The following is a 12,553-nucleotide window of genomic DNA, read 5'->3' as shown; positions in this document are numbered from 1 at the left end:
TTCTGTGGTTGTCATTAAAAAATGTACAGTGGTGCCTTGATGTACAAATGACACATTGTGTATTTAACAGGGGCAAAAACTTTCTCAAATTTTACTAACAGGTGCATGTCTGCAGTCTTGTTCCATTCTGCCAAAGAGGGCAGTATCGAGCTCTGCTTCGTGGGAAGCTCAATTTTTCAAGATGTCGTCGTTGGAACAGAGGCTTTCGCGGATCGAGGAGAAACTAAAGCAGGAAAACGAAGAGGCTCGGCGGAGTATGGACCTCAAGATTGACATGAGTCCGCATAGATCCCACGCAAGACCAAGTGAGTGTCCACAGGGGATGCCCGGGCTGTCCATAAAAGGGCCAGAATAACTATGTTGAGGAGGAAAAAGCTCGAAAGAGGCGGAGGGTGGAAGTGAAGGAGAGGGGCGCTGTTATGTTCCCCGTTAGCCACTGCGTGCTAACCTGCTAGCTACATAAACAAACACCGACGCACGTACTACGCGATGTTGTTTCACTCTTTTGCACTTGTTTCGCGTTGGAAACGAGTCCCGGTGGGTGTGTAAATTGATATTTGAAAGTCCGAGTCGCTGTCATGAAGTACTTAGCCGATAGTCACCTCGAGAATGTGTTGAGCTACTGTGCTGTCAAACATGCTAAGCTAACGAGCTAGCAGACTGAGCGATAGTCAGCGGCAGGCCCGACATAAACCATCAAATGTTGTATTTTTGTGTTATTTCGTGGAGTTACGCGTGTCTAAGGTGTGTTTTTCCCACAATAATGGTGTTTCGTGGTGATTAAACCTGCTGCAAAATGCAATTTTATTGCCATTTTCCATCCTTGACGAGACAGTGGCTAACAGATTTTAAACTCACCAAATAAATGTAATCCCATAAAAGATCATTTACTTTTAACATATGTTTCATTCAGTTTTGTCTGTTGTGTAAGTCAGACTTAAAATTGTTGGTGAATACACAAGTGATTTTATTTATAGTCATAAATGCACAATATTCCAGTCTTCTTTTTCATCTACAAAACTGTTTTCTCAATTTTCCTTCCTCCTCTTACAGTGTATTTGTGAATTTCTTCTTCTTCCATATGGTCTGCAATTGTATCTCTGTTTCTGAAGGGATTGCATATCTAAAGAAAACAATGTTCCGATTTTTTCAGAACATGGGATTCAAAACGTTCTGTGCCTTACATGTATCTTTTCTGAAGTATTTGGAATTTACCTCCTTTCCAAAGAGTCAAAGATGTAGAACTCTGTTTATTTTTACAAGCTGTGTTCTACTGTTCTTTATTTGCTGCATTTGTCTTATGTGAGAATAAATGTGCAGGATGAGGGAATGTGTGTGAGAGTAGTTGCAGAGTAGTAATCTGCGTGTGTGTGTTGTATTTTCTTTCCTCCGTCTAGTCATCGTGATCCAGCTCAGTCCCGCTCCAGCTCCTTCCCAACGTGCAGGTATCATTCAATCCATCGCTCTCTCTGCCACCGCACAACAACCTGCCACCCCACCCGTCTTGTACGCCATGCCATTTCTGACCACCCCGGTTTCCCTTCCATTCTTTCTTCACATTGCCTCATCACCTCATCTGAGTCTCGCTTCCTCTCTTTCGACTTATTGGTACTACATGGTGCCAGTTTACTGAAAAGGCTTTACAGCGGTCCTTCGACTTGTGTGGGGTTTTTTCTGTCTGATTTGGAAAAAAAAATCCTTATAGGGGATGTAATTGAATTGATCTGTCTTTTGTTTGAGGCATATATCGTTGAAGGAAATGCCTTATTCACAGTAATGAAAAGTTCATTCATAAATATGTAAACTAAGAAGTCTCATTGCATCATACCCTCTCAAACTGCGCCGTACCATATGAATTGCGCTGAATCAATCTAAATGGAGACGTTCCATTTCGAAATCGAAATCGTAGTTCATGTATTCAGATACGTGTTGAATCGTCTTCAATCGTGTCATATATTTATCGAGATTTTTCAAATTCTTGTTACACAAAGTTAACATTTGTTGATATTTATTCAACCGCATGTGGGCCCGGAATTAGAATTATTTCAGAGATTCCAATGTACCGTTTTTGAATTTTAGACAGACACAATAAATGATTATTAGGTTTGGCAACTCATTTCCTAGATATTTTTATTCTATGACTCATGAATCATCTCTGCTATTCCCCTTCAGCCCATTGACACCTCCCCCTCAAATCACACCCTCTTTCTATCTTTCCTTCCCATCTCCTCTTGTCTGTGCGTCAGTAAGTGGCAGGACAGCGTTGGCGCGTGTGTGCGTGAGAGAGAGATATGCGGCTGTCCGACAATTAACCTCAAATTTTGCTGGAGGCGGAGGATCGCACAGTGCATGCAGCTTTTCTGCACGGCGCATTTTGTTGTGGTTTTTCTTTGGGGGGGGGGTAGTGTTTGTGTTTTGACACTGTCTAATTCCGCATCCCTGGAGTGCGGTGAACACTCGTCTTCCTCTCTCGTGTTTGTTTGCCTGGAACTGAAAGTCCTCTAACTTCCAGCTGCACTATGGCCCCATGTTCCTCCTCACCTGCAGGGGGCGGCACCTGCAACCTTGTGTCTTGGTTTGCATCTTCTCTCTTCTGGCTCTGTGTGTCTGTCTAGTCTACGCCAGCAAAATTGGAGCCGGCCAAATTGGAGATGCACTTTTACTAACCCCTTTTCCCTCCCCTCACTAAGCGGTTTTCCCCTCAACAGGCTCCAGGATATGAACACCCACTGCTTCTTGGGCATGGAAGAGGCCATCGCTACCAAAGAAAATTGCTATTACAGCTATAAAGCGATCCTGACCGGACAACCGCAAAACTCAGACATGAAGATGGCATTTTAGAATTGGCAGAAACGCGAGTAAAAGCATAAATGGATCATATAAAAATAGATAACTATTTTTTTTCCCCAATCTAAGTTTCACTTATAATTTCTCAATATACATCAGCGATAATGCCGAAATGTAACGATACTTTATAAATTTAATCTATAGGTCAGGATTCAGCAGATCACAAATTTTCTACAAAAACATGGCTGGGCTGAAACTGAAACAGTTCCTGTTTTATTCTGATTGTTTCACATTTACAGCATCTCAAACTGTGCTGCCATCTAATGCTCGCCAGTAAAATCACACTAAAAATAAACGGGCGTTTTTGAACAAATTATTATTAACTCCCCCCCATGAAAATCTACCGAATAACGAGACCGTGATCTTGGGTCCCGCGACAGAAGGTGTATTTCTGTATAATATTTATATTCTCACCTGTGGAATGAGGCACAATGGCGGCTTGGAATCGCTAACAAAGGTTTTTCAGTGGTTTGACATGCAGGCCTGTGGTATGCAATGCACTCACTATTAGTGATGATTTCTCTCCCGCACCAGCCCTTCAGCTGCCTCTAGCCAACGATGCAGGAAGCCGCTCATCATCTTCAGAGAGTTCGCCTCAGCACCACCACCCTTGTCGCCCCAGACACATGCTCACCCTCCCCACCCCACAGTATGGCTTACAAAAGAGTCTAGAGAAGTATGTGAGATCGAAAATGTACACTCTTGACTAGGGCCCGACCGATACGGATTTTTTTTTCTACATTTGGCAGTATTAAATTCCGATAACCAGTTTTTTTTTTCTCCCCTGGATGATTTGAATCTCATTATCGCTGTCTTAATGTTGTATTGTGTAAGCCGATAAGAAAACAAAAACAATTGGGGAAAAATCGGAAGATTTTATCTTGCCATTTTTTTGCAACTGCTAACATTGGTCGGGCCCAACTTGCATCATCGCACGATGCATCGACACTTTCAAATCTTACGTTGCATTAATGTGGAATTTATTTTTGTTTTTGTTCCCACAGTGCAGAGATTGACCAGAAATTGCAAGAAATCATGAAACAAACGGGTTATCTAAAAATTGATGGACAGGTGAGATGACTTGATCCTGGTTCAACAATACATTAAATTCAATGCTGGTTCGCATCTGTCATTCTCCAGAGGTATCCGGCTGAGGTGACGGATTTGATCAATGAGGGCGAGATCGGCAGCGGGACCTGTGGGCAGGTCTTTAAAGTGCGATTCAAGAAGACTGGTCACGTCATTGCAGTTAAAGTAAGACCTCGCTGTATTTCTACCTGCCCCCCCCCAACTGCCTTTTTTAGCATTGGATCATCTCTCAACAGCAGATTTCTGAAATGGCCTTTTTAGAATATTAATTGCCTCTCTTCTATACTATGATAGTTCTGTTGAATTGTCATCTTTCTATTATTAAATCCAAATGTGTGTGTGTGTCTTTAGCAAATGCGCCGAACAGGAAACAAGGACGAGAACAAGAGGATCCTGATGGACCTGGACGTGGTGCTGAAAAGTCACGACTGCCCTTATATCATTCAGTGCTACGGTGCCATAGTTACCAATGTGGGTGTCCTCTAAATACTTTACAGTGGAACTTGCAAAAAAATAATTTGGTTTGTTATAATGCAGGTTAAAAGTATAAAGTAAAAAAAGTAATAAAACATCAACGACATTAATACAATTTCATACGGGCTTGTCCTTCCAGACCGATGTATTTATTGCCATGGAGCTGATGGGAACGTGTGCTGAGAAGCTCAAGAAGAGAATCCAAGGCCCCATCCCAGAACAAATCTTAGGAAAGATGACTGTTGCGGTAAGTGAGCCATCTCAGTTGGGCAGCAATTATTTTAGTAACTCCAGTAACTGCGTTACAAAAATCATTGGCTGTTTAATAATGCAAAATCACTTCTTATCCGATTACTCAAGTCAAATATTCAATAGATGCAAGAAAATATATTGCTGCCTTCATTTTGCGATTTCATCACCCCTTTGTGTTTGTGCTCCAGATAGTCAAAGCTTTGCTGTATTTGAAAGAGAAACATGGCGTCATCCACCGTGACGTTAAACCCTCCAACATCCTCCTGGACGCAAAAGGTCAGATCAAACTCTGCGACTTTGGCATCAGCGGACGCCTCGTCGACTCGAAGGCAAAGACCCGCAGCGCTGGCTGTGCTGCGTACATGGCGGTAAGTGGTCAGAAATCACCTTTTAACTTTATGAAACTATCCAGCAAAAAGTTTGTTCAGACACTTTGATTAATGTTTGTATTTATCCTTGCAGCCCGAGAGAATAGACCCTCCCGATCCCACCAAACCCGACTACGATATCCGAGCGGACGTGTGGAGCCTTGGCATCTCTCTGGTCAGACTCTCAAGTCATCCTGACGGATCATTTTTTACCCTCATCTTTAATAGAACAAAATTCCTCAAGTTGCACTTTCATCTAGATTTGCTGTAGCTTCTTTTTTTTTTTTTTTTTTATTTAACAACTGAGTTAAATGTGTACCTACTTGTGAAAACAGCTTGTCACAGATGGAACTTTAGAAAAATGAAAGTCATGCACCTGATTGTGAAATGACTCGCTGACTGTCGATACGGCTTTAGGTGGAGTTGGCTACCGGACAGTTTCCTTACAAGAACTGCAAGACAGACTTTGAGGTCCTGACCAAAGTGCTGCAGGAAGACCCCCCTCTGCTGCCTCTCAGTATGGGATTCTCCCTCGACTTCCAGTCCTTTGTCAAAGATTGGTGAGCTGCGCAAACCCAAAATAAACACTCCTAAACTCCATACAAAATATTGACAGGAATTCTTGTTGCTTTTCCACAGCCTCACTAAGGATCACAGAAAACGGCCAAAATACCACCAGTTGCTGGTAAGACTTGAATGATCTCCATTTTTGGCGACAGCAAATGGCACAATGGCCTAATCAATCTTGTTGACCTCTTTGTAGGAGCACAGCTTCATCCGACGTTACGAGGTGCTGGAGGTGGACGTGGCCGGTTGGTTCCAGACGGTGATGGATCGCACCGAGTCTCCACGCAGCAGTCAGTGTTACAGCCATCAGCACCAGCTCCACTGCTCGCTCTTTAGCAGGTAGCCGGCAGAGCCCCTTTCGCCCCGCTGTTATCTCAGCTGTCCTCTCAAATGTAGTCTAGCCTCAGCCTCAAGACGCTAAGCCTAGCCTTAGACTCTGTTCACCGGAGAAGCCCTCAACGAGCAAAACGACGACGACGGCGGCGGATCTTTTTGTGATGGTGGATTTGATGGATTGGATTGCATGTTCAATCTGGACAGGCAGACATGGGAGGGAGGCGCGCTGTAGTTAGTTAGCTTCATTCGTGCGCAGCTACCATTGTTATCATCGCACTCGTAAACGTGTTGTCACTTTTTTAGTTGCGGCTTAGCTACTGTCGAGTATCCGCATATGAACACAATCACGCGTAGTCGCAATAAATTTGAACACTGGAGGAAACTGCATTTATTTCACTAGTTCAATTAAAAAAGACTTATACTCGTGTATGGATTCACTATACATGAGATTTTTATTGTTTTTATACGCAATTTGGATTATTACATCCTACTGTACAGTTGATAGAAAAACTGAATTTTACAAACAATCGAATATTTCTTAATATTGGAACGAACCGATTTGGTACTTGATTTGGTGTTTAATGACTCAATCTTTTGTTTTTTCAGTTGAACTACTGAAATCAAATCTACTTGACACACTATACACCCTAATTAGGTATTTTAGTCCAACACACACAGATCATCATTTCTAATACCAATCAGTTTTCGAGTCAACGAGCGCCAATCTTTGTATCGGCTACACAATTGGAAGCGAAAACTCTGGGAAAGAAAATTTGTGTCGTGTTCTAACCTTTTTTAGTTGTTGGTCTTTAATGGAGAGGAGATGGAAGGAAACTGGTGGCTTGGAAAAGTCATACTGGTGGCAATTGCTTTTTCCGTGAGGAGACGCAGACGTTGGACTTGTACAAAGAAATAGAAAAGGAGGTGGATAGGTGTCGTCACCATCTTGCCGACTCCACTTTGCTTATCTACCTCGTCCTCTCTGTCTGCCTCTGCTGTTTAGTGTTTTCCAGACCAAAGGTGATTGCGGTTATGAGGAGACACCTTCGGGTGCGCTAACAACATTTACTTTATTGTTCAAACGAAGAGGCGTATGTTCAAGAATTCAAATAGTGCTACTTTTCTCTCACGAATATACAGGCCATAAGATAATTGGCCACTTTTTTGTGGATATGAAAACACTAAATCACAGCTAAGTTTTTTTTTTATTATTATCAAACCATAGTTTAATCACTATGTTGTTGTAAATGTCTTTAAAATAAAAATAATTGTAGCCCAATATATCTAAAACATGTTGTCATACAGAGAGCATTCATTTTATCGTTCAAGCGTTTAGATTTAAAGCCTTATAATTAATAACTGATAATTAGTCATATTTTAAACACAATTTTTTTTTTTTTTTTTTTTTAAACTTATTTTGCTCTAACCCCCAAATTGATGACTTATTTTCATGCATAAACTAAGTGTGATATCCTACTAAATTCTCATGAGAATTATTTAGCATCAATAGTGGAAACGTGAATGTTTTTCCACAATTAAGCCTAGTTGAATTAGTATAGTGAAGACTTGACTGACTAGGCACCAAAGCAAATCACAGAGAGATGCAGAAGTGATGAGTGGTACTGAACGAGCCAGGAAGTGTCAGAAAGCCAGCGAGAGATGAGATGATGGCAGTAGAGATGACCGGAAATGGAAGGAGAGGTAAAGTTGTTGAGGAAAGTTCAAGTAGACAAAAGGAACTGAAGTATGTGCTTAAAAGAAAGAGGGACTGACGAGAAGATATCCGCCATTGTACAAAGCTTTCATGGCGTTCCGCCAACTTTTTATTTTTCTTGAATTAGCCAGCGAGCTAGTTGATTTGTATTGTTCCGTTTCAACATATTTATTTACTGCTGCTACAATTTTTTTTTCCATTTTGTATTTTAATTGTGTTAATTGCTTTAGACGCTGCCGTCGCTTCTTTTTCCCCCAAAGGACAAAATACTGTTTTTGCCAAATACGTGAAGTCCAATGCAAAAGACCGCACGTTGTTTTTACCAAATACCGATTAGAAGAGCACGTTTTGAGGAAGGCGAAAACCAAGTGAGAGTAAAGTACTAATCCATGACACCACGTAACCACACTTCACACATCACACAACTAATACAAGTCATTACACCATAGGCAGATTAAGAGGGTGGCTATCTATCTGTCTGTCTGTCTGTCCAGATGCTTTCGGTCATGTCCATCCACTGCGAGCTTGACAACTGCACACCAAAGGTGTCCACAACCCAACATTGTCACCTGTTATGAATTGCTCTCAGCTATTATACATATATATCTATTTATATACAAATAATATAATTGTGTGTTTGAGTGGCTATAGGGGGTGCTGTGGTGTAGCAGCCCCCAATCCCCCCCGCCCCTTTTGTGTGCTCTGTTTTACTGTACAGAGGGAGACTGGCACATTATACAGTATCACACGACGAGGGGGTCGAGCAGAACGACACGGGGAAAAGTTGAGTGAAGCAAAAGGCCATCGATGCAATGACACGATGTGATCCAGCGGTGTCGTTCGGCTCGGCCCTTTTGTCGACTCTGCAGAATATCGACTTGACTTTAAAGCCACGGTTTACATCCACAGAGCTGACATGTACAAAAAGAATCATTCCGGTGCTTGGCATCCAGTCATGAATGACCGGATGTGTGTGTGTGTGTCCCCAGTCTCCCACTGTCGAATTTGTTTTTGTTTATAAGCTGATGTGTACCGACACATGCTCTACATGCTACTTGGATTGTAGAACAGGAGTGGGCCCAGTACAGACCCATCTGATCTAGTAGGACTCCTGGAGAACTTTGGAAAATCTAGGAAAGCTCCTCCAACTCTGTTGTAGAGACACCAAATATTTAAAGTGATCCCACCCTGGCTTGATGTGTATATTAGCTCGCCGGCTGTGTATATAAACGGTGAAGCTAGCTGCTAGCGCCTACCTGAGCTGTGCCTTGGCGTCCAGCAGCTTTCTCTCTCTTTCTCGCTCTCACTCTCTCTCTCTTCCCTCCCTCTCTCTCTGTCTCTGTATTTATGTGTTTTAAATCCCATCTGTAAGTAAACCAAATATCATCGTCACTATGCAGTCATGCTAAACCATGTCGGCTTGCTACGAGCGGTACATTGTAAAGAGACTCCCTCCCTCCGAGTTTTAATGAGCAGACTACACATTTAAGGATTGTATCAGGGTGGGTAGGGATTTTGCTTTTTTTTTTTTCTCGCTTTCTGTGGAGTTGGCTCAATGCTGTAAAGCAGGGGTGGGGAACCTACAGACCGGCTATATGCAGTTGGGGAGATATGGATTCGATCCCTTGATAAAATCTTAAGTTTGCTCACAAAGAAGTTCCATACACTTGCATAAATAATACACATAAGTTGCATGTTGGAATTTGATTCATCCCATCACCACATTCATATTTGAAACACTCGCTCAAATCCTCCTTTGCCATTGAAATGAATGGAGTTGCCATTAATCCGTTCCACACTGTCCCTACGAAAAAAAGATGTGGGCAAATTTAAACATTTAAAAGGGGATCATGCAAGTATATGATCTGGCTGGCCTTTCATGCAATTGTAAAAAATATCAACAGGACTTGTAATTTCACCCTGATAATATGTAAAAATGTGTTTATTCACTACATCATTGTAAAAAGGTTCCTCCCCCTGCCGCCAAGTCTCGCAAATGCACGCCATTGTCAGAGCTGGTTCTTCCGTTATTGTTTAGGAGTTGGAGATGCACATGACTTATTTGTTGTTGTTGTTTTTTTGCCAGGAATGTTGTATTATTTTTGCGAAGCTCTCGCGTCAAGCTCTCAATCCCACTTTAAGCTCCCTTTTATTTTCTTATTTTCACCTAGCTGTATGCGTGTCTACCAAAAGTCTGTATTGATGGTGATGATTATTATAATTTTGTTTTGCTTTTTTATGATCATTGTTATGTCACGGTTCAGATGATTTATGGTTTTAAGATTATTTTATTATGAGTTTATGGATACTATTCAGGGCAAAAATGACACCAAATTGAACAAATAGATCATAAATGCACGGTGGAACCTCCAAAGTTGAAGAAGTGTGCATGCTTCTAACCCTATATCCAGAAATTGAATTTATTCTGCTCAGTACAATTACAGCAATAATTATTATCAATGACGTACACAAGTTTTATGGTATGAGTATTTTTGCTTTAGTTTTATTGTACAGCGGTTAACTTGTTTTTAACACTTTTATGACCATTAAGGATGTTAAAATGTTATTTAATGCATAACCTGTACAGTTTTATTTGACATTAGTTCCTATAAGAGGATTTTATTTTTAAATTTGGAACAACTTTAAGGTCAACAAGCATCACAGCATCGATTCAACTTTGGAGGTTTCATTGGATGTTGGTCTCTAGCTGTAACTGATGTCCGCTTGATTGTAGCCGACACTTAAACTCAACTCTAATAGTATTGTTAAGATTTATTGTTGCGGATTGAGCAGATATTTTGGTGACTTTATGACTCATTGCCCCAATATGGGTTATAAATTGTGTGCTGTTGCTTTCTTCCCGCTTCCACAAACACACTCTTGCCCTGCTTTTTGAGTTATTGTTGTGTTTGATTGATTATTTTTGTATTCCTGGTTTGATGCTGTAGTAAGTGAACCGATTGGTCAAATACGAGAGCTTTTCTTTTGTTTTCCAAAAGCTGTCATGACTGATGTTGCACTTGTAATGGGTTTTTATTATAAGTATTGTTATTTTTTGTGTCTTGCATTGCAAATTGTCACCCTTATTTTTTTAAAGTGTCACAACCATTTTTTTTTTATTTATCTGTGACACGGCAAGAGCAACATTCAACAATTTATTTTCTTCACTCATATATATTTATTATTGATGTGTGTCTTGATTTTTATCTTTTTTTATTTCAAACTTGACTTGAGAAATGAGCAGTAAAAATTATATCATTATTATAATAATATACCGAAATGTCCCGAAATACAAACATTAGACTCCTCCATTTGATTATGTTTTATTTACTATGTACCCCAACAAACAAATTGTCACCATATTTGGAATTTTGTCCAATTCCCCATTTTATTTTAATGGCTATTCCCTTCTTATGCCAAGTGTTTGAAATTCTGATTTAATTTATGTTTGGCTTTAGTTTGACTTTACCAGCTTGCACTGTAAAGACAAGAGTCCCCCCCCCCCCCTCACTCTTTTATTTATTTTTATTTTTTTTATTGGCACCACAATGATGCATGTATCAAGTCTCACAGCTTTACTGCCCCTCATTGTTTTTATTTTCTTGCTGTATTTTGCCTCCCCCATATCCCTGGTCTCATTTCAAAAAAGAATAAATGCCATTATATTGTGAATACCTCAGGATTCTTTTGACGAGAAAAACAATAAAACACCAAAAAATCAAATAAATAAATAAAAACATAAAAATCTGATTTGTTGTAGGGTTTTCTTTTATTCTAGCCTTCACATTTAAAAACTTTTTGACAATGCAATTATGAATTCTGTGTTATGACAGTAGTTCATTTTTAAAATTAAATTGTACACATTTTATTTTCAGGCATGTAACGCCATTTTAATATTTCCCCTATTTTCTATTTATCTACCAGGTTAAAAAAAACGCATTCATGTTTATTGTATTGCTTTTATTTATTTATTTATTTATTTATTTAAACAATAATTGTGTATGTAGGCTAATATAAAGTTATAATAACGTTTACCCAGAGAACCGGGTTTTTTAAAAACCATTTGTTGGCGTCCACGCATACTTATAGCTGCCATTCTAAACTAAACGCATTGTACTGTCTCCCTTGTCCACAAGAGGGGGCACTTTTCAAAACAACAGTAAATCACTGCAGAAAAACGTCACTTTGGTATAAATTTACCACGGTGTAAACCAATTGTTGAAGTTCTTGATGGTAAGAGGGAAGAAGCTTTTTTTTTTTTTTTCTCTGAGGATGGAGTTGATATTTGCCAACTGCTTCTATCTTAGGAGACTGTAATATTCAAGGAACTTGAAGGTGACCTGCAGGACATGACTGTACATGCATAATGGAAGATTGCATAACACTGATTATATTACTTTTCTTTTGTAGGTGTGCGGCATTGCATTGCTCCATCTGCTTTAATGCGCTATACAAACCCAGATTGTCTGCATCATTTTCGTCTTGTAACACTGCATCCACATGCCACTGTGCCGCAAAACAGGAAATGCTATGCGAAGTGGCGCAACAACAAGAAAACTGTTGCCCTGCGGCTGCGTGAAATGTACTAACAGGATGATGGCTGACACACTCCATCTGACGCTTCGGCTTGCAAATGGCACCCGCATTTAATTTTGACTACCTCCTTCAATTAAACAAAATTATTCAATTAAACTGGGAGTTTTACAAATTCATAAAGAGGAGGTCAAGTTAAATTTTCAATTCAAAGTTCAAGTCCAGTTTAAACACTGTTGTATTCTGGAAATATGAATTAAGCTGCAAAATTCACTCTTTTTTATTATGTCATAGAACATATTCCAAAGAAAACTATGACTTTACTTTCCCCTACCACTTTAACGCAAAGTTAAATAGTACTTAAAACAGTGCC

The 12,553-nt window shown here is 40.1% G+C and overlaps 1 protein-coding gene across 2 annotated transcripts; it reads left to right on the top strand.

The window, feature by feature from the left end:
* Positions 1-159: 159 nt before the first annotated feature.
* On the top strand, positions 160-11,397 carry map2k7 (mitogen-activated protein kinase kinase 7). Of its 2 annotated transcripts, XM_037263049.1 has the most exons (12): positions 160-305; positions 1,398-1,445; positions 3,382-3,523; positions 3,852-3,918; positions 3,988-4,101; positions 4,288-4,407; positions 4,550-4,657; positions 4,851-5,030; positions 5,125-5,205; positions 5,448-5,590; positions 5,670-5,715; positions 5,794-11,397. In XM_037263049.1, the coding sequence occupies exons 1-12, from the start codon at positions 182-184 to the stop codon at positions 5,938-5,940; spliced, it is 1,320 nt and encodes a 439-aa protein (XP_037118944.1). In that variant the 5' UTR covers positions 160-181; the 3' UTR covers positions 5,941-11,397. The 2 variants fall into 2 exon arrangements, with proteins under 2 accessions (XP_037118944.1, XP_037118952.1); XM_037263057.1 differs by lacking the exon at positions 1,398-1,445.
* The last annotated feature ends 1,156 nt before the right edge of the window (positions 11,398-12,553 follow it).

This window comes from Syngnathus acus, chromosome 1, assembly GCF_901709675.1.
Source record: "Syngnathus acus chromosome 1, fSynAcu1.2, whole genome shotgun sequence".
Classification (NCBI taxonomy): Eukaryota; Metazoa; Chordata; class Actinopteri; order Syngnathiformes; family Syngnathidae; genus Syngnathus; species Syngnathus acus.
The sequence above is the reverse complement of the archived record's forward strand: the minus strand, read 5'-3'. Positions and strand labels throughout refer to the sequence as shown.